The sequence below is a fragment of the Melospiza melodia genome, chromosome 26, assembly GCF_035770615.1.
Source record: "Melospiza melodia melodia isolate bMelMel2 chromosome 26, bMelMel2.pri, whole genome shotgun sequence".
NCBI classification, from domain to species: Eukaryota; Metazoa; Chordata; class Aves; order Passeriformes; family Passerellidae; genus Melospiza; species Melospiza melodia.
This window is the reverse complement of record NC_086219.1, coordinates 5,095,362-5,114,349: the sequence shown is the minus strand read 5'-3', so window position 1 is coordinate 5,114,349 and position 18,988 is coordinate 5,095,362. Positions and strand designations below refer to the sequence as shown.

At 44.6% G+C, this 18,988-nt stretch overlaps 2 protein-coding genes across 6 annotated transcripts in view; one reads left to right on the top strand and one right to left on the bottom strand.

The window, feature by feature from the left end:
• Positions 1–10,818, bottom strand: part of MTOR (mechanistic target of rapamycin kinase) — a 71,580-nt gene extending 60,762 nt beyond the window's left edge. For 2 of the 4 annotated variants that reach the window (XM_063177021.1, XM_063177023.1), the window contains exons 1-14: positions 10,378–10,508; positions 9,580–9,743; positions 9,129–9,237; positions 7,653–7,885; positions 7,117–7,317; positions 6,278–6,412; positions 5,201–5,476; positions 4,770–4,878; positions 3,799–3,985; positions 3,488–3,616; positions 2,439–2,683; positions 1,482–1,697; positions 701–906; positions 69–191 (exon numbers count right to left, since the gene is read on the bottom strand). In XM_063177021.1, coding sequence (XP_063033091.1) covers positions 69–191; positions 701–906; positions 1,482–1,697; positions 2,439–2,683; positions 3,488–3,616; positions 3,799–3,985; positions 4,770–4,878; positions 5,201–5,476; positions 6,278–6,412; positions 7,117–7,317; positions 7,653–7,885; positions 9,129–9,237; positions 9,580–9,699 — 2,289 coding nt within the window. In that variant the 5' untranslated portion in view covers positions 9,700–9,743; positions 10,378–10,508. Of the gene's footprint in view, positions 1–68; positions 192–700; positions 907–1,481; positions 1,698–2,438; positions 2,684–3,487; positions 3,617–3,798; positions 3,986–4,769; positions 4,879–5,200; positions 5,477–6,277; positions 6,413–7,116; positions 7,318–7,652; positions 7,886–9,128; positions 9,238–9,579; positions 9,744–10,377; positions 10,510–10,750 lie in introns of those variants that run through there. The other 2 variants (XM_063177020.1, XM_063177022.1) reach the window with 2 other exon arrangements.
• A 956-nt stretch (positions 10,819–11,774) lies between these two features.
• UBIAD1 (UbiA prenyltransferase domain containing 1) lies at positions 11,775–17,566 on the top strand. 2 transcript variants are annotated; one of them, XM_063176845.1, is made up of 3 exons: positions 11,775–11,942; positions 12,108–12,654; positions 13,927–17,566. In XM_063176845.1, the coding sequence occupies exons 2-3, from the start codon at positions 12,138–12,140 to the stop codon at positions 14,412–14,414; spliced, it is 1,005 nt and encodes a 334-aa protein (XP_063032915.1). In that variant the 5' UTR covers positions 11,775–11,942; positions 12,108–12,137; the 3' UTR covers positions 14,415–17,566. The 2 variants fall into 2 exon arrangements, with proteins under 2 accessions (XP_063032915.1, XP_063032914.1); XM_063176844.1 differs by lacking the exon at positions 11,775–11,942 and having other exon boundaries at positions 12,027–12,654.
• The last annotated feature ends 1,422 nt before the right edge of the window (positions 17,567–18,988 follow it).

The following is an 18,988-nucleotide window of genomic DNA, read 5'->3' as shown; positions in this document are numbered from 1 at the left end:
TCCTGAGGGTCACGTAACCACTTGCTGTCAGTTCATTCCAAAGTCACCAGGAAATGTAGAGGCTCTACCTTCAGGATAGGCTCCATGTAGGGACGGATGAGGCGTGGAGCGTTGGAAACCAGGTGACCCAACATCCTGGCACTCTGCTCTTTGATTCTGCCAACTCCACTGTGCTCCAGCTCTGTTAGAATCTGCACAGGAGACAATGCAAGCAAGCAAACCAGAAAAATAAAGGCAGGTAAAAATTCTTTGCATTTCCTTCTGTCACAACTCAGGACTTGTAAAGGCTGTTCTACGTTTCACTCAGTAAATTAAGCTAAAATTAATTAGCATAAAAGTGATGGCTCTAAAATCTGTTTAAAATCTTTACAAAGAGGTACCACGCATTCACCCAGAAGCACCACACAACATTCTTCCTCAACAGAGATGGAAAGCACTCTGGCATGATAATTAAGGGTGAAATAATACCTGCTACCCTTCCTTTCCCTTTTAATACATCCAGAGAGCTACAGTCCAACCATGATCATGAGAAAGATCTGCTGAAACCCACTAAGCTGGGCAATAACTACTTTCCAAAAGAGATTGATTCCCCTCACTCTCCATGCACTTACAGCTAGATAGCCCAGTTCTTTAACACCACCTTAGTCTCAACATCAACGACTCTGTTTTCCCTGCAGGAATCCCTCCTCCTCCTCCTCACCTGGATTAACATCTTTCTAAGGAAAGGCATGACAAAGGCAGGGTTCATGCTGCTCAGGCGCCCCACAGTGCAGATGGCCAGCTCTCGGATCTCAAACACTTGATCATTCAGGGCCACAAAAAGAGCTTGCAGGTTCTCAGCCTGGGCAAGGTGAGCATCAAACCGCTCATCCAGAGAAGCCAAGACGCAGAAACGTATATCAGGGTCTGCAAGAACACATTTATTTCTCTTTAAATGTACTAAATTCCTGTTACTTTTTTTGCCTTTCCTCAAAAATTCTTCACAACAGCTTCCCTAGAGCAAGACATTACATCAGTGTTTCACACACAAAACCCCAAGTCAGCACAGTGCCAATCTCGTGCCCCTGCAAGTGCCACTTTTGGATGCTACGTGGCAATCTGAGACGAGTTCAACTGAAAGAACAAAAAAATCAAGTAAAAAGTTTCAATAAGAAGGACCAATTTCTTCCCAAAATACAAAATTTAAGGCTGTGACTCAGAACAGCAGCAAAAGGAGTCTCAGTGCTCTGCTTAGTTCAAAGGATTACCAAGGGTACATCTGGAGCATTTTTTTGCCAGTTTTCTATTAATTCCTCAAAAATCAAGATGTGGAAAAAGAAATTGGGAGGCTTTCTTTTCTAATTTACCAAGAGTAACAGATTAGGTGTAGTGGCAAATATGTCCAAATTCTATTTGTATTTGTAACATCATCGCCTGCTCACCTTTGAATGATAAAATTAACGCGTGGTAGGAGAGCCCTTTTCTCTGAATCCCCCACTAACCTGGGTCAGTTATTCCAACCACAAGCAGCTTGCTGAGGACATCAGCCACGACCTGCACTGCTGTCTGACTGACCACGTGGGCATGGCCACTGATGAGGTGGATGGAGGGCGTGAGCAGGCGGGAGCAGGTGCGGGCGGCCTCCATGCGGATCTCCTTGTGCTCGCTGTTCAGGAAGTGATCCGCGCAATGCCGAACGAACTGAGTCAGGGAGTGGCCTGCAAAGAGGAAGATGGGTGCTTAAAACACAGGTTTACACCTCAGTTATCAGTTTTACCAGAGAATAGGAGTTTGAAGAACATGCTCCCAGAATTTTTCTGCTCTTTGTACTCTACTCCAATGCCCCAGTTGTTTCTTTCCCATATGCCTTTGCCCCCTGCTTCCTTATTTCACCACAAAATCAGGGGGTTTTGGGAAAGCTGCAAAAGGCAGGCTTCAGAGACAGCAGAACTGTGATTAGAGATAAGTAGTAGCCATAAGATTGCTCAGCAGAAAAGTTATGTAAGAAGTAGAAAAGTAAGAACAAATAGAACAATAGTCCACGTATTAATGTTTGTCTAGAATAACTCCTTAAGCTGCAGAAAAGTATATCTAGTGAGATATTAGGAAGTTTTAAGCTTAATAATGCAGCTCTGTGCATTGTGTTTTAAGGCTTACAAGCAGGTATTGTATTCAAAATAAGCAAGCATTGTTTCAACCAAAGGTATCTGTGCTTATAGTGATTGGATGGAACTACTGTCAATGTGCTTTTGCTTTGTGTGATTGGTCAGAAAAGTTTTCAAGTGAGTTGTAACATTAAGTTCTTGGTCTGCTGCCTGGGATGTGAGCTGATGGCTTCTTCCCATTGTCATAACCATGTAATGAGACTGATGCTGGAAAATACAACAGCTCAAGGCATGTTCCTAGCAGTCCTGTCCCACTGGTGATTTGTACAGCCCCCAGCTGGTGACACATCTCACCTTCAAACTCAAAGCTCCCCAGTGTGCGCAGGGCAAGGGTGATGCTCCCCACATCACTGGCCTCTGGGATGTTGGTGAGACTGGGGGAGGCCAGCTGGTGGGCAAGGCCCTTTGGCATGCCTGGATGTCTCAGAGGTTTGTGCATCAGAACAAGAGAGAGCATTTTCAGCAGCCCATCCTGGATATCCTTCTTCAGCTGTGGGATCTGACGGCTCAAGTCGTACAGCACGGCTGTCAGAGCAGGGCTGAGGGCAAGAAGCAAGCAAAAATTATTAGAAAAGAAACAATGATGTGCAAATTTCATCTTTTTGTTTATTTGTGCCTTTGCCAATCAGAGATTGCATATGAGAGCAACACCTGCCAGCAGAGCACAGGGTCCTTGTGTGAGCTGAGGCATGAGGTGACCTTCCTGTAGAAACTGGGTGAGCAAAGTCCCAGGACTGCTGCACACAGCACTACATCAGCCAGTGGTGCTGGAAAACTGTTACAAATCTAAATGATTTCTTACACTTTTGTTTTTTAAACCAAAAAGCAAATAAATTCACTTCCAGATGACAATATAATTTAAACAGCTTTGTGCTACCTGAAAACTTTCTCCACACCTTCCCATACTAACAACTTAATTAATTCCTCCAGTAAGAACTGTCAGCTACAAAGGTGAAAGAAGCCAGGAGCAAATATTCAGCACTACAGCTCTCTTTCTTTGCCAGTTTGATATGACACAAGTCTGCTGGCTGTCAGATGCTGACAAAAATTTCACAGGTTGCTGCCAAATGAGTTTGAATAGTGGAAAATAAAGGAGAATTCTTTTGGACTAGCTGTTCTACAACAAGATTTCTTTACTGAGATATGAATTCTCTTAAATAACAGACAGATGAACAGTTCAAACATACCATTCTTCTCAAACAGCTATAGTGATCTTCTGAAAGATCACTTATGTCAACTTAAAAGCAATAATCTTCCTTATCAATCTGAAAACTTTCAAGATCTCACTCTGTATGGCTGACAGTGCCATCCTGCAGCTAACAGCCAACCAGATTTATGCTCACCTCAGGCCCACAGCCAGCATAGGTTCCAAAAGCTCTTTGATGTCCTGCTGGATACTGGGTCCCATGGCTCGTGCCAGCATACTAATGCAGGTGAAGACTGTGGCATCAACCTGCACAGACTTCTGTCTCCTGGAAAAGGACCACAAAATTATAAGGAGCTGCTATTTTCCAAACATCTTCCTCATCCTCCTTCTGTGTTATCATTTTTACAGAAACACTTCTGATTTTAATTGAAGAATTTGATCTCACATTACAAAAATTATACAAAGAGCAAGTGTTTCCATTTCTTCCTCCAACTTCCACACACTTACTTGTGGGCAAAGTCCTTTGGGGGAAGAGCTGCTTTTATGATTTCAAGGACTTTTGGTAGGTAAGCTTGAAACTCAGACCTCACTGCCACAGAAAGCAAACCCAAGGCCTGGAAGGCTGCTGTTCGCTCCTTCTCCTTCTTCACACAACTGAGAACATGATTCATGGTGTCTGGAAGATACTGATCAGCTGCCCACAAGAGAAAACAATACAGATATTAGAATTCATTTAGGTTTATACAGCTGCATAACATTTCCAACTAAATCTTTACAAGTGTAAAACTAGAAAACAGACATAGTAACATTCAATTTGTTGATATGATCAGTGGCAAACATGTCACCATATAATAAATATTTCATACTACAGAAGGCTTTGTTTTTAAAAAGAAAAATCACCAGAATAAAAGATCTATAAAACATCCCCACTGCAACAGGTTTTATACAGATATAAGATCCAAGCATCTTGGTTTCATAGTGATTGATTGGAAATTTGGAATAATTAAGGCAAAAATTGTTACAACCAACCAAGATCAGCTTGGTGACTTGCCTCCAACTCTGATACTCTCCTAAACTTGCTTCATAAATCAACTAAACTGCTTTAAAGCTGGCAGGTATTTCCTAGCACATGCAACAGAGAAAAAGGAAGAGAACTGTAATAATATTTGGCATATACTGAGTCAGAACATGAGAGAATTCTCCTCTAAGTCTGACATATTGAGGAGAAAACAGAAAAAGGAGGTTTTTATGTCTTATGGTATTGATCATCAAATCCTGAAAATAGATTTCTTCATCAGAGCAGCATTTTGGCATCAGCTATCAAGTCACACTTATGCAGAACATTCCCCAAGAGAAATGCGCTCATCAGACAAGCACCACATTTGGTGTGCTGCACAAATTCATCTGGACCAGAGATCTGGATAACTTCCAGCCCAAACTCAGCAACATTTCTAACATCCAAGCATTTGTCTTGTCACCTGTGAATGCTGAGGGACGGAAAGCGGCCAGTCGTGGGAGCAGATTGAGAACTGTCATCTGGATCAAAGAGTTTTTGCTGGTTCTGCACTTGAGAACCCACTGGCAGACCTGGAAGGAAATAGATTAGGCTTTAAAGGATGGCCATTGGCAGTAACACACAAATGTTTATTACCTGTGTGCTTTTAGGCATTCTACTGACATTCGGCTTCAGAGTCCCTCAAAGAAAAGGATAATCAAGACTGATTCCAAAGGAAATAAATCATTTGCCCCAAGACAGGCAGTTACAAAACCACAATACGTGTAAATATTGAGTTTTGAAGGTTCAGTTCAATACTAGCTGGTATTGCCTAAGTAAAAACACAGAGTGCAATTCCTCTGCAAGAACAGATGTTGAGAATGTTGGGAGACAAGCTGAAGAACAAATACATACTTGATCAAATTTCTCTTCCATCAGATCCCTGCAGCATCGACTTTCCACCAACGTAGATTTTACTGGGACAGGTGAGGTTGCAAAGCCCATAATTCCTTGGTGAGCACTGTACCCCAGGAGACCAGCCAAAGCATTTGACTGAGAGGGCTGAAGAGACTGAAAGCTTGTGAAGGGAGTGATGTGGCGAGGCTTGGTGCTGAAGCCCATCAGGTCTTTGCAGTACTTGTCATGCACAAGCTGCTGCTGAGTGATCTCCTCCATCTCCTCTCTAAGGCGCTGCACAAAGCAGAGAAACATTAAAAAATAAAAAGTAATTAAGATACTCTTGTCACAGACATCTTTTATGAAAAATCCTTTCCTTAGGGTTTTTCCTCCTGAGAAGCTGAGAGGCCTCAGGAACAAAATGTAAACATTGATTATCTGCTGCTGTGGAATGCAACAGGTGCATCTGGGATTGGCCTATGTTGGTTGTTTTTAATTAATGGCCAATCACAGTCAGCTGGCTCAGACAGAGAGTCCAAGACACAAACCTTTGTTATCATTATTTCCTTTTCTATTCTTAGCTAGCCTGCTGATGAAATCCTGTCTTCTATTCTTTTAGTATAGTTTTAATATGATATATAATAAAATAATAAATCAAGCCCTCTGAAACATGGAGTGAGATCCTTGTCTCTTCCCTCAACCTCAGACCCCTGTGAACACTGTCACATACTCTCAGTACAGTATTACCCAAATCTCCTGAATAGCACCCTGTATAATCAATATTCAAATGACTGTAAAACATCAACTGAGTAAAATCCAGCAAAAGTATTTGAGTGTCTAACATGCAAGAGACTCCTCATTCCATAGAAAAAATATTTTTCATTGTATTTAATCAAGTTAATAGACTTTCCATTGGAGCTTATTAACTCCTCAGCCCAAACTTGTCCCTTTTATTTCTCTAACACACTTGAATGCTCAACTCCATGTTCAGATTTTTCCACCCAACAACCCCATTGCAACACTATGGGATATTTGCACAGCCTGCAGAGTTGCTATGCACTCTCAGTCAATGCCCATAATCACTCCTTTGCTCACCTCTCCCTCCATACTGCTGATTCTCACTAGCTCATTGAGGATCAGTAAGGCACCGTGGATTCGGTCATCACGATTCATTCCTTTCTCTTTGGCCAAAGTCTCATCAAAGCCCTTCTCAGCCTCTTCATATGTATGCTTGGGGGAAAAAAAATAATCTCAGTGACAATGCAGAAACCAAGTCTGTGGAAATGAAGTAGTACTGCCAGTCAAGAGTTAGTGACATTCTGCATTTTCCAAGAGTAGCCACAAACCTCAATTGAGTAATAAAAGAAGTATAACACAATAAAATTCTGATTTACCCAAAAGTTGTGGACTCTGCTGCAGAGCATTCTCAGCAGCACTAATCAAACAGCATGGTATCAGCTTCATCACTGTCTGCAGTACTTATTTGATTACAAGAAATCCAAATTCATAACATCTGACTGCACTGCCTAAAACTTACTTGATATCACCAAGCTTGAATTCATGTGACAATGGCAGCAAAGATTCAGCCAAAAGAATTCTTATCTTTCACACTTATGTTTTTTATCTACACTAATAAAACCCTCTACTAGTAAGAGATGACACTAGATAATTGCATGGCTATAAAACTAGGTCAAGTTCAACAGCTGAAGATGAGGTGCAGATAGAACAATGTAATCTTGAAGGAGTTAAATCTTGCTTATTTTTGCAGCAGTAAGCTAAAGGAGCTACTCACTTTAGAAGCCATTATATTTTCAACCCTTTCATGGAGAGGCCGTTTTTTAACTGATAAAGGTGACAGGTTCTTAGCTTAGCCAGCTCTTCTGAAAACTGGCACTTCAACAAGGGGCTGCTTGAACACAAAGTTATTTTCTTACTCTGTACCACTGGGGTTTCTGCATCTCTTTTGGCTCCCGTTGTGTGGTGAGGATAAGGCAGGCTCTTAAGGCAGAGACAGCTCCCTCTCGGATGGCCTGCTTGGGATCCCACACAGCCACAAAGATATTGTCAAAGAATGGCTGCACTTGCTGGAAGAAGAAGGTGGGCACGCTGATGGCCAGCTCCCGCAGGACAAGGACCTGCACGGGGGGAGGGAAACAGTAACAATCTGAAAGATGAGCACACAAACCTCATAACTTTTACAGTGCAGTACCGTTTGTTTAGACTGTGGATGTCTGTGAGCTTTTCCATCCCCACACTGACATAACAGTGTCATGCTCTTCATTAATCACTGGGTTAATGGAGAAGCAATGAAGCAGCACTCTGTCTGCCATGAGGACATTACAGATTCTCAAACACAGACTGGCAACCATTCCCACCCTGACCAAGGCTTATCTGCAGATTTCTGTGCATGTTTCCTACCACTGTTCACTAACCCCAACTATTTGATGACAACAAAAAAGGCATCACTTACAGCTGCATGTCTACGACCTTCATTCCTGTCAGCTCCCAGCCACTCCAGAGCTCGCTTCACCTCAAACTCCACATACTCAGCTGTGAAGGTGTCACCAGCCATTGCAAGCCTCCCAATAGCCTTGGAAGCCATCTCCATCACAACAGGGTCATTGGATGGCAGGAGGTTCCTCAGGTAGTTGGCAAACCTGCCGATACGGGTGGCATTACCTCCTTCAACACCGATTAGACTCGCTGCAGAGAGAGGGAGCAACGCTGCAGTTTGCATGTGCTGCAGTTCTCCCCAAGAGTCACTGAGGCAGACAGTGGGTAATCCCTGGATGACTGCTAGTATTCCTTAAAGACTCCCATTAAGCCCCCCTAAATTGCAAATCCACACAAAAAATAAAAAAAAAAAATCGAGCACAGGAAAGGGCCACCGTTTGTAAAAGCCTGAACTTTTTAAATGAGTGGAAAAATGCACCTGGTAGCCTCATAAATGTCACAATTTTTAGTTTTAGAAGAGGAAAAAATAATTCACCCTGGGATCACAGAACTGTTCCTAATAGAAAGACATCCATCTGCATGCAACTGCTGTAGCTAGTCCACCTCACAAGAAAAGTCAAAGACTGAGCACCCAAGGAAATGCTCTGTTCCCCAGTCCCAGAGACTGTCTCTCCTGGAGAGGGTGGAGGCAATTCATCACACACCAGCATGGCAGAAGCTTTCACTGCCAGTGCCTAGGCTGTATCTGTTTTGTAGATAAAGTGTCCAAGGTTGCCAAACTGGCACCTTTCACTAAATTCACAAAACAACTTGAATGTGATACTGTCAGCTTAAGAACTGATGTTAGCAATAAAGATTCCTCTAAGGGATTTACACTGCCTTCAAACACATTGGGACTGGATGATTCTGTCTAGGGCCTAAACCATAAACATCTCCTTGGCTATTTAAAAAGTAACTGCTACAATACAGGCTGCTTCCAAAGTATTTCTGCAAGCTGACTTCCCCAAGAGTGGGGATTCAGGCAGCTGTGAAATCTCAGAGCACACAGCCAGGGCCACTAATGGAGAGGCTGATCAGAATCAAAGCAGAAGCTCTGTGAGCCCCTCTTGGGGATGGAAGTTGACAGGGAAATGTAAATAACAAGACTCTCTCCAGATGGAAGAGAGTTGAGAAAGTCAGCCTTCCATGAAACATATAAAGGGGCAGCACAAGGTGCTCTCAGCTGAGCTCCAGAACAGAATTTTCATGGGCTCAGCATTCACATTTGACGCTCAGCTCCCAGAAGAGCTCAGGGCCCATTAAGTACCAGGTTCTCAGCCACTCTCAGTAGCTCCCATGCTGACACTTCACACAGATTTTCAGAGCCAGCAACCAGAACACACCCAGTATCCTGAGCTGCCAACCATAAAAGCTCATTCCTTTTGAAAATCTTTCCTTAAAGGTAGCTGCATGAAGAGAAAACTCAGCAGAAGCATTATGCACTTTCACTTACCTATAGCCAGAATGCCACCCTTCCTTTCATTTGCATCAGAGCTGGAGACCAGCTCAAATATGTGATGGTTCAGCTGATCATAAAACCTGGTGGATTCTTCCTGACTCATCTGTAAAAGCAAAAAGTTCAAATCAGCTTTCAGCATTCTCTCTCTCCCCTCTGCTCCAAAACCTCCATAAAGACAATGCTTCTTATGCCACTTAAAGAGAAGAAATGAAATCAAAATACATTACAAGCTCAAACTAATTTCTCTTATTTGTGAGCTATATGCAGCAAGCTTACTTATTCTGGTACACCTTTTGTGTCACCAATTTGCTCACCTCTCCTCCATGCCAGGGGGCAGAGATAAACTCTCTGTGTGCCCCATCTCCTCATTCCAAAAACCTCCATTTCCAAGGTACCCAGCCCATTCCTCTCCACAAGGACAAATAATCCCACTTGCAGCACCCACCTCACGCAGCTCCATGGTGACATAATGCTGCAGGTCCTTGGCAGCCTTGGCCCTGGTCTCCTCGCTGCGACTCTTCAAGCCATTGGCAAATTGTTGGAGGATGGACACAGTACCCGACATGGTGGCACTGTGCTGGGGCTCAGGGGCATCAAGTCCTGTGAATTCTTCAGAGAGACACATTTCTTACTGCTCGAATTGAAATCTCTGAGCTTCTCTCTTAAGGCTGGCCCTCCTGACAGTTCTCAAAATACCCGTAAAGATGCTGTGTTGGTAACTATAAAATTAAAAGTAATGACTGTATTCCTTAGGCATTACTCTCCATGATAAAAGTGTATCATTCCATATCATAACTCCCAGCCCATTTACTCTCTCAAATACCAAAATACATCACAGTAGGTGATCTAATCCTAAATCAAGGGTAATGCAACAGTTGAAAGCCAGCAGGGTGAAATAAGGGTTTGTAATCACCTATAATAAGTAAGCACAACCATTCCCAGGATTATATCACTAACATATGCCCTCCCTGAACACTTCCATCCAAGTTTCTTCTCAGAAACCTCAGTGTGACACCAACACAAGGAAAGCTCAGCACTGGCAAGTGTTACACCCTCCAGCAGATATTTAGAGATGGGAAGTCCAGTTATGGCAACACCAATCATTGCAACACGGGGGTTCCCAGCATAACACATAAACAAACTTTCTCAGCAGCCTTTCTTTCTATCAAAAACATTTCAGATGCTTGACGCTCCCCCCCACTCCCCGATATTCAGATTATATAAGACCAAAGCAAGCACTAACACCAGAACTTCAACTGTTTCTCCCCAAATATTCCACAAGCGGATTCACAGCTATCCAGCGGGACCATGGGCGAGCTGGCGGCTGGCAGGAGCCCAGCAGAGGCTCCCCGGATCAAAGAGCAGCTGGGGGATCGCTGCTGCCCATCAACCCAGCCCGGGGGCAGTTCGTGGGAGTCCCTCAGGGCCACAGAGCGCAGCGGGCGGGACGCGGCAGGCCCGAGTGCGGGGGGAGCCCCGCAGGCCGAGCGTGAGGGAGGGGTGAGGCGGGGCGAGGCGGGCACGGCCGCGCGGCCGGGAGCTCGGGCAGGGCGGGGAGCGGGAGGTGAGGGGAAGGGGAGCCGATGATGATGAGAGGCACCGCCGCCCTCACTCACCCGCCGCCGCCTCCCCTACTCCGGGCCCCGTGCCTGCCCCGCCGCCGCGCCTGCAGCGCCGGCGAGCCGCGGCTGGCCAATGGGATCCCGGGAATGCAGTGATCGGCATCACATCTGACCAATAGGAAAAGGGAAAGGGGGAAGAAGCCCTGGAAGCTCCGCCCCTTCCCCAAGGAACCGCAAGGACAGTCGGGTTTGGACCAATCATCAAGGCAGTATGACTGAGTGGCAGCGCATCTGACCAATAGAATGGCTGGGTTTACTCAGTAGGCCCACCCTCCCGATGCCGGCTTCCGCCCTTCCGTGAGGTGCCGGCTATGGCCGGGCTGCAGCATGGGTATAGGGTAGAACAAGCGGCTTCATCTGCTTGAGCTTGGCACTGTTCCGCGTGACATCCTGGTCTCTAAACCGGAGAGACATGGATTTGATGGATAGACTATTCGTTGGATAAAGAACTGGCTGGATAGCCGCACGTAAAGGGTTGCGGTCAGCGGCGCATTGTCCGCATCGAGACCAGGGACAAGCAGTGTCCCTCGGGGGTGGTACTGGGGCTGATAGTATTCATCAACTTTGTCGGCGACAGTGGGATTGAGGCACTCTCAGCAAGTGACACCGAGCTGTGTGGTGCTATTGTGGAAGAAGAGACGGTTGTGTGGAGATCTCAGAGCAGCCTCTGGAGGGACATACAAGGAGGGACTCTTAACCAGGAACAAGGGGGAATGGGTTCAGACTAGAAGAGAAGAAATGTAAGAAAATGTTTGGGGAGATCCTGGCATAAGTTGCCCAGAGAAGCTGTGGCTGCCCTATCCACGGAAGTGTCCAAGGCCATGTGGGAGCAGCCTGGGCCAGCGGAAGGTGTTCCTGACATGACAGGGGCTGACACGAGAGGAGCTTTAAGGCTTTAAGTTCCTTCCCAGCAGAAGCCATGCTACGGTGTGAGCCCTGCGCATGCGCACAGGGAGCAAGGCGCCGCCGTGCCCGGTGTGCTCCGCTGAACTGTGTCCGGCCGTGCCCATGACAGCGGCCATGGCTGACACGGCTGTGTCTGCGCCAGACTTCGGGCGCTCCGTGGCGGCTCTGACATGAATCGTGGTGCTGCCGCGTGCTGCGGGGTGAGCCCGTCGCCGCCGCGCATGACGCCGTGAGCCGCTTCATTTTCCTTTTAATTTGTCCGCCGGGGCGGTGCCGGCAGGTGCGGAACTCTTGGCACACGGCCGCGGGGGTGGCGGGGCCGGGCAGGCTGGCGGTCTCGCAGGGCGGGTAATGGCGGCGCCCTGGCGTCTCCCTCAGGCCGCCATAGCGGCGGCGCCCCCAGCTCCCCCCGGGCCCCGCTAACGGGCGGCCCTTCCCCTTCCAGGTGCTGCTGCTGCGAGACGGCGGGGCGAGCATGGGACCGGCAGAGCTGGTGCAGAAGATCAGTATCAGCGCCGAGAGCCCCCGCGGGAGCGAGAGCGGCGGCGCGGCCTTGGCGGGCGCGGACGGGGCCGCCGGCGGCAGCTGGAGACACAAGTGCGCGGCTTATGTGCTGGCGCTCCGGCCGTGGAGCTTCAGCGCCTCGCTCACCCCTGTGGCGCTGGGCAGCGCCCTGGCGTACCGGGCTGAGGGAGCGCTGGACCCGGGGCTGCTGCTGGGCAGCGCCGTGACCGTGCTGGCCGTGCACGGGGCCGGTAACCTGGTAAATACCTACTATGACTTTTCCAAAGGCATCGATCACAAGAAGAGTGATGACAGGACGTTGGTGGACCAGATTTTGGAGCCGCAGGATGTAGTGCGGTTTGGAGTCTTTCTCTACACCGTGGGCTGTGTCTGCGCTGCTGGGCTCTACGCGGTCTCGACGCTCAAGCTGGAGCATCTGGCCCTGATTTACTTTGGAGGACTTTCCAGCTCCTTCCTTTATACCGGAGGTGAGTGCTGCACCCCGCTTCTTGTGAATCTCAATGTAGAAGTGATAGAATCAGCTGAATGGCCAAGATGTTTCTAGAAGACACATGTGATCTGTCTAATGGAATAAAATATTTGTGGTATTTCCTGAAGTGCTGGTATGTAAACTTGTATTCTTTACAATTGAATGTTGTGGGAAGAGTTATACCAAGATCTTCAGTTGCATAGTGGTGTTGAGGCATTATTGTTTACATATATGGATTTAGATGCTTACCAGAACTGTTGCTGAATCTTTTTGTGAAGTTTATCTCATATCCTTTAGCAGTGTAGCTAATGGCACATTTTCTTTCCTTTGGTGGGAATGTTACTTTGCTTTGGAATGTTTCATTGTTATTCTTTAGATGGAGCTTCACTGTGAATGCTTTATAGTACAGTTTGGGATTTTTCTTAATAAGACAGGGATGTTTCAGTGTCATCCTGTGTTGGATAGATACAAACATCATTAGTAGGAGAAGGAAAAGCAACTCAGTTTCTAACTGTCAGACTTTCAGTTATGTGCATTTCCCTGAAAGCATCTTGCCAGTTTTGCACTTCATTCTGAGCATTTTCTGTATTTCTTCAGGATCAGGTTCTAGTGTGCATGATCACACTAAAAAGTACCTTATTTCTAAAGGTTTCTGCAGAGACAGGTATTTCTAGGTGGGTATTAAAACCTGGCCTATTTTATTTGCTGGGAAACCCAGATGAAGACAGGAATGATGGATGTGACTCCATGTTCTTAGAAGGCTAATTTATTACTTTATAATACTATATTATACTTAAGAATACAGAAAGGATACTTTAAGGTGCTTCCTAACTAAGGATACTTACTGAATGCTAAAAAGATAATAATGAAAACTTGTGACTCTTTCCAGAGTCCTGACACAGCTTGGCTGTAATGGGCCAAAGAGTCAAAACAACTCCCACCAAAATCCAATGAAACAATCACCTGTGGGTAAACAATCTCCAAACACATTCCACACAGGAGAAGCAAATGAAATAAGAATTGAGGATTCTCAGCTTCCCAGGAGAAAAATCCTGGGCAAATGGATTTTTTTCAGTGGCCCTCAGTTTTTGTTACATTGTTTGTCTGGAGAAATTCTTATCTTAGAAATAACATGTTTCTTGTCCATAGCCACCTGTGTTTTGGTTGTTTTGTAGTATTCCTATGGGAAAGGCTGAACTGTTATGTCTCCATTCTCTTCTGTCATTTGAATTATTTAACAATGCTTGATTTTATTCTTGTCTTGCCACAGGAATTGGATTTAAGTACGTTGCCCTTGGCGATGTGGTGATCCTGATCACCTTTGGGCCCCTGGCTGTGGAGTTTGCCCACGCAGTGCAGGTGGGTTACCTGTCCTTGACCCCCCTGCTCTATGCTGTCCCCCTGGCCCTCAGCACTGAGGCCATCCTGCACAGCAACAACACCCGGGACATGGAGTCAGACCGGCAGGCTGGGATCGTCACCTTGGCCATCCTCATCGGCCCCACCTTCTCCTACATGCTCTACACTGTGCTGCTCTTCCTGCCCTACCTGATTTTCTGTGTGCTGGCCACACGTTACACCATCAGCATGGCGCTGCCCCTGCTCACCATCCCCATGGCATTCTCACTGGAGAGACAGTTCCGCAGCCAGAACTTCAACAAAATTCCTCAGAGGACAGCCAAACTCAATCTGCTGCTGGGCCTTTTCTATGTTTTTGGCATTACATTGGCACCAGCTGGTGCTCTGCCCAAACTGTGAAAAGAGCTGTAGGGTGAGGCTTCATAATTCACTCTTCATGCCAATTAACATGGATGTTATGAATAAATGGCTCATTATGGACTGTGAGAAGAATGGAAAGACCACCTTGCACTGTTGGTAGTGAATGTTATGATTTCTGGTCTTGGATAGCTTATACAACACAGCTTATACTGTCAAAAAAGGGATTTATCAGTTCTGTAGAAGGGGAGAACTGTGTGGTTTTGCTTTGAGGAACAAGGTGACATAAAGTCGAGGAAATGTTTAAAGAACCTCATCCTTTTGCCGCCTAACTTTGTCACTGTCAGTTCAATGAGAGATAGACCCTCAAATCACACTCCCCATTCACTTCACAAGCACAATGATTCCTCTTATAACTTTTATTTTTATAGTGGTGAAGGAGCCCAGTGGGTCCCATATGGGAATCAGAAAACACTGCCAAATGTTTAGTATCACAATGTAGGTGCCATTAATTCACTCTCTTGTATTTCATCCTTATCTGTAGTATGTTTTAAGTTTTGTTTTGCTTTTCCTAGCCAAATTTTGAGCTTTTATTTCCAAGCCCCCTGAAATGCACTAGATACTGATTCATGAACTATTGCTTCTGCTTGTCCCATACAGTCTAGAAATGTCAAAGTTATAAATCTCTGTGGGTTGTAGTGCTAAAATGGAGCACAAATAGCCCACTGCACAAACTTTTGGCCAAAACCAGTAAATCTGTATTCTGCTACAAAAGCTGAAGCTGTAAATGCAAACCATGCAACTGGAAAGCCCTTAATGGGTACAAAACCAAATGGTTTCCATTTTTGTATTTGCTTAGAATTTACTTTCTGTAATGGCAAGTTTTGAGTTAGGAGGAGCTGACAGAGTGCCAAATTTCTCTGAGTAGCTATGGATTAATGGATACATAGGTGGAAAAAAAATTCCTGATGTTAAAATAGCTTTTTTTTTTCCCAATTTGTTTTTCTCTGTTTATTTAGAGTATTATTCATAGTCTTGTTACAAGAAGCCCGGTTCACCAAAGAAGAAAGATGTATTGTTAGAAAAAACAAATCTGGATTATTGCATTGGCTCTGCATAAAAATTAGGACTGGAAACTGGAATAAACCAATTTTGTTAACAAGATTTTCCTAATGGAGTCCAGAGTTTGTGTCACTGAATCACAGTTAAGTGATCTCTGAAGGGGAGTTCCCCACTCTATACCTTACAGCATTGCTCTGTTTTCTCCTGCAGATCTTGCCACTTGCTGTTCATGTGGCCTTTTGAAGAGCTGATTGTTTCAGCAGCTGTGTGAAAAACATGCCAAACACAATGGGGAAATATGTGCCTTCCAGTGCAAAGCTGGATTTGATCCACAACACATTACTTAGTGGCAACTGAATTCTCTTCTGAGTTATTTAGTACCTGTGCACAGATTTTCCTGAGAAGCTTCTTTGCAGGAGCTGTGATAAGCTCAGAGGGATTGACACAGGTGTTGAACTAGAGCTCCTGGTGCCAGCCACAGCCTTGCTTTTGAACAACTGTGTGAACCATTTTACACAGGAGCAATAAAGTAGCAATAAACTCACATGGATCTGTCACAGGTGAGTTATGTCCTCATGGAGTAAATCTGAAAGAGCCAAGTGTGCCATCAGTGGGTTGTACTGGCAGCACTAAAGCTGAGTTGATGGTACCAGATTACATGGCACAGCTATTTAGAGATTCATTTTATGGCTTCATGTTATCCAGTGTTACCCAGCAGTTATACCTGAGCTGAAGTTAATGGGGAGGAGTCTTTGCAGGCCTATTTAATGAGCCACACTTTCATCTTTTATTTATTAAAATGAGCAGATGATCTCTCTAATCTGGCTAGGCACTGGACAAGAAGAGATGCACTTCAGCAGCTCTTTGCTACAGCAAAATACTTGTTAGGATTAAAAACACAAGGAGAAAATGCAAGAGTTCAGCTCAGATGGAGGGAGATATCCAGAAGGTTTGGAAACTATTCAATGCAGGTATACACAACAGTTTCTACTGTTGCTTCTTTGTGGACCTACAGAATGAAGAAGAACCAAGCTCCAATATCCATTTCACATTTCTGCAAACCAAAAGCTTTTGTAGGGATAAGTAAGGGCTGAGCTGACAAATCTGTTAACCTTGCAATTGGGGATATTCAAGTTTATTGGGTTAATCCTGCCCTTTGTGGCAGCTGTGTGCTTCATTTTAGGATAGCTTGGTTTTTAATAGCTTTCCATTTCGAAGAATGGTTAGTTATCTTTACTTTTTTTACAAAAACTAGAGCACTCCAGCTAAATTCCTTAAAGTAACTTGGCTTGTGTCTTTGATAACTGTAATTGTAATAATGGGAAGATCATTGGAGTATGTAACTCTTACTGTATCTTGACTGCCTATCTTGACTAGTAGGATACTTTCTACTTAGGGCTAGAAAGGACCAGTGCTTTTTATTACTAAGATGAAACAGCTCATTATTACAGAAATATATGTGTGGAACACTTTCTGAGGTAGAGGGAATTAAAAGTATTTAATAGTAAAACTGAGATGAAAATTTGGTAATTTCTTACTAGCAGATGCTGGTTGCCTCCAATTCCCTCTCTTTGAAAACAGTATCATTCCAGGTTCTTGAGGATATTGGTAATAACTAACACATTCTTCACCATGGTTTTGATGAAGTCATTTAACTTCTCTGTGTCTCAGAAAACAGCTAATTTTTGCCTAACTTACAGGGTAGCTGAGCTGACATCATTGTCCTAAAGAGCTTTGAAAGTAAAAGTAAAAAGTTTTATCTCTGTGCTTTCCAAAAGGCTTGTTAGTACTAGAAAACATTTTAGATACAAACTAACATAAAGGGTGACTTAACCAATGTAATTAGGCCAAAATAATCTTCATATATAATCAGTGAGTGGTAAGAGTGGTTCATTTATTTGTTTGCTTTATGATGAAGATGCTGGGTCTCTTCCCCTACCCCACTTTTCCCTGTCCCATGCTACTTTCCCTGAATATAAACTTTAGAAACTTCTTTCAGGTCACTCTTGATGAGCTGTGTGATAAATGTGCACTGGTACATGAACTGATTTGTAGCCCATCTGTTAATGTGTTCTAAAGCACTCCTGGCCTTTCTTCTTACCCAATAAACTGTCTGAATGTTACTCAGTTAATTATGCTATGTTTGATTCTTTTATATTATTCAAGTTGTATTTTTGCACATGGATTAAAACATGGTCACAAAAGAAAGAAGGTCTTCATCTGTGTCTTGGTGTGTGCTGAGGAAGGCAGGAGCCTCCCCTAAAATAGAAAATGTAAACCCCCTCCAAATTGCTATAAATTTTAAATTAAGGGGCTCTCAGGCAAAGATATGGGAGCAGGAATAACAGTTCTTCATTAGGGAAGAAAATAAAAATAAAATAAACAATGCAGTGAAAGCAAACAACACTGACAAGAGTCAGAACCCAACCTGACACCCTGTGGGTCAGGCTGTTGGCAGCAGTCCCATTGGAATTGTGGCTCAGCCCTCCTGCAGTGTCAGGGTGGCTCTGCTGGAGCAGGGATCCTGGAGAAAGGTGCAGTCTCTTCCTCTGAAGATCAGGGGCAGAGGCAGCTGCTGCTCCTCTGGGAAATCCAGTGCAGAAACTGTGCTGGTGTTCCAGAATCTCCAGATTATATCCAGGTAGGAATGCTTGGCTCCTCCCTCTGGGCTCACATCTCCCAATGGGATGATGGAATTTTTATCAGCTATGCAGTGACATTCAATGGCTGTTATCAGCAGGTGTCTCCCTGAGGGAGGATTGGTTTGTGGAAGAAATAAAGAAACCTGCCCAACTAACAAGATAACTGCCCCACCTCTAACTGATGGCAAATAGAATACACAATGCCTTGCAATCTAGGACAATCTGCCATGTTTATAGTGGAAGTGCCTGAAAAATCATACTTTTTTTGGTGTAAAAGTCCTTTTATGAATCACATAGTCCTGTCCTTCCCTATCCCAAGGCAAACAGTTCTGTAGCAGTGATCATTTCCTACTAATGGCAGGCTTAGAATAATTCTGGTATATTAATCAATGTGCAGAATTCTCTCTGATCCAGTTTTCTGTGCTATGTACTGTGCAGTATTTGTAAGGAGGTTTCAGCTGAACTTTTATACCTTCAATAAAGATGAATTTTTTCATCCTCACCAGTATGTTCTGCCAGTTTTTATGCTATGGTCACTGCTCCATACAACTGTGACAGCGTAATGCCTCCCCCATGTGTGTCATAAACGAGCTTGAAATTTTCCTGCCTTGGCCAGTGGCACACTGTGCTTCACAAACACATTTAGAGATTGTTATAAAGGATAAAATGCAAGATTGTATGACATCCAAATAAGGAAGCTTCAATTCAGAGTGTCTGCAGATGGCAGCATTGCTCCTCCATTGCTGCTGCAGAGCCTTTTCTCTCCAGGAACCTGTGAGCTGTGTTTGCAAAAGAATTTAATGTTTGGTTGTATCTCATTGAGTCTCCTCTGATGTAAGGGAACTTGAAAGATAAGTGGCTGCAGATGAATTTCTGTTGTGCAGATTATGACTGGACAGATTCTCCTGGGCT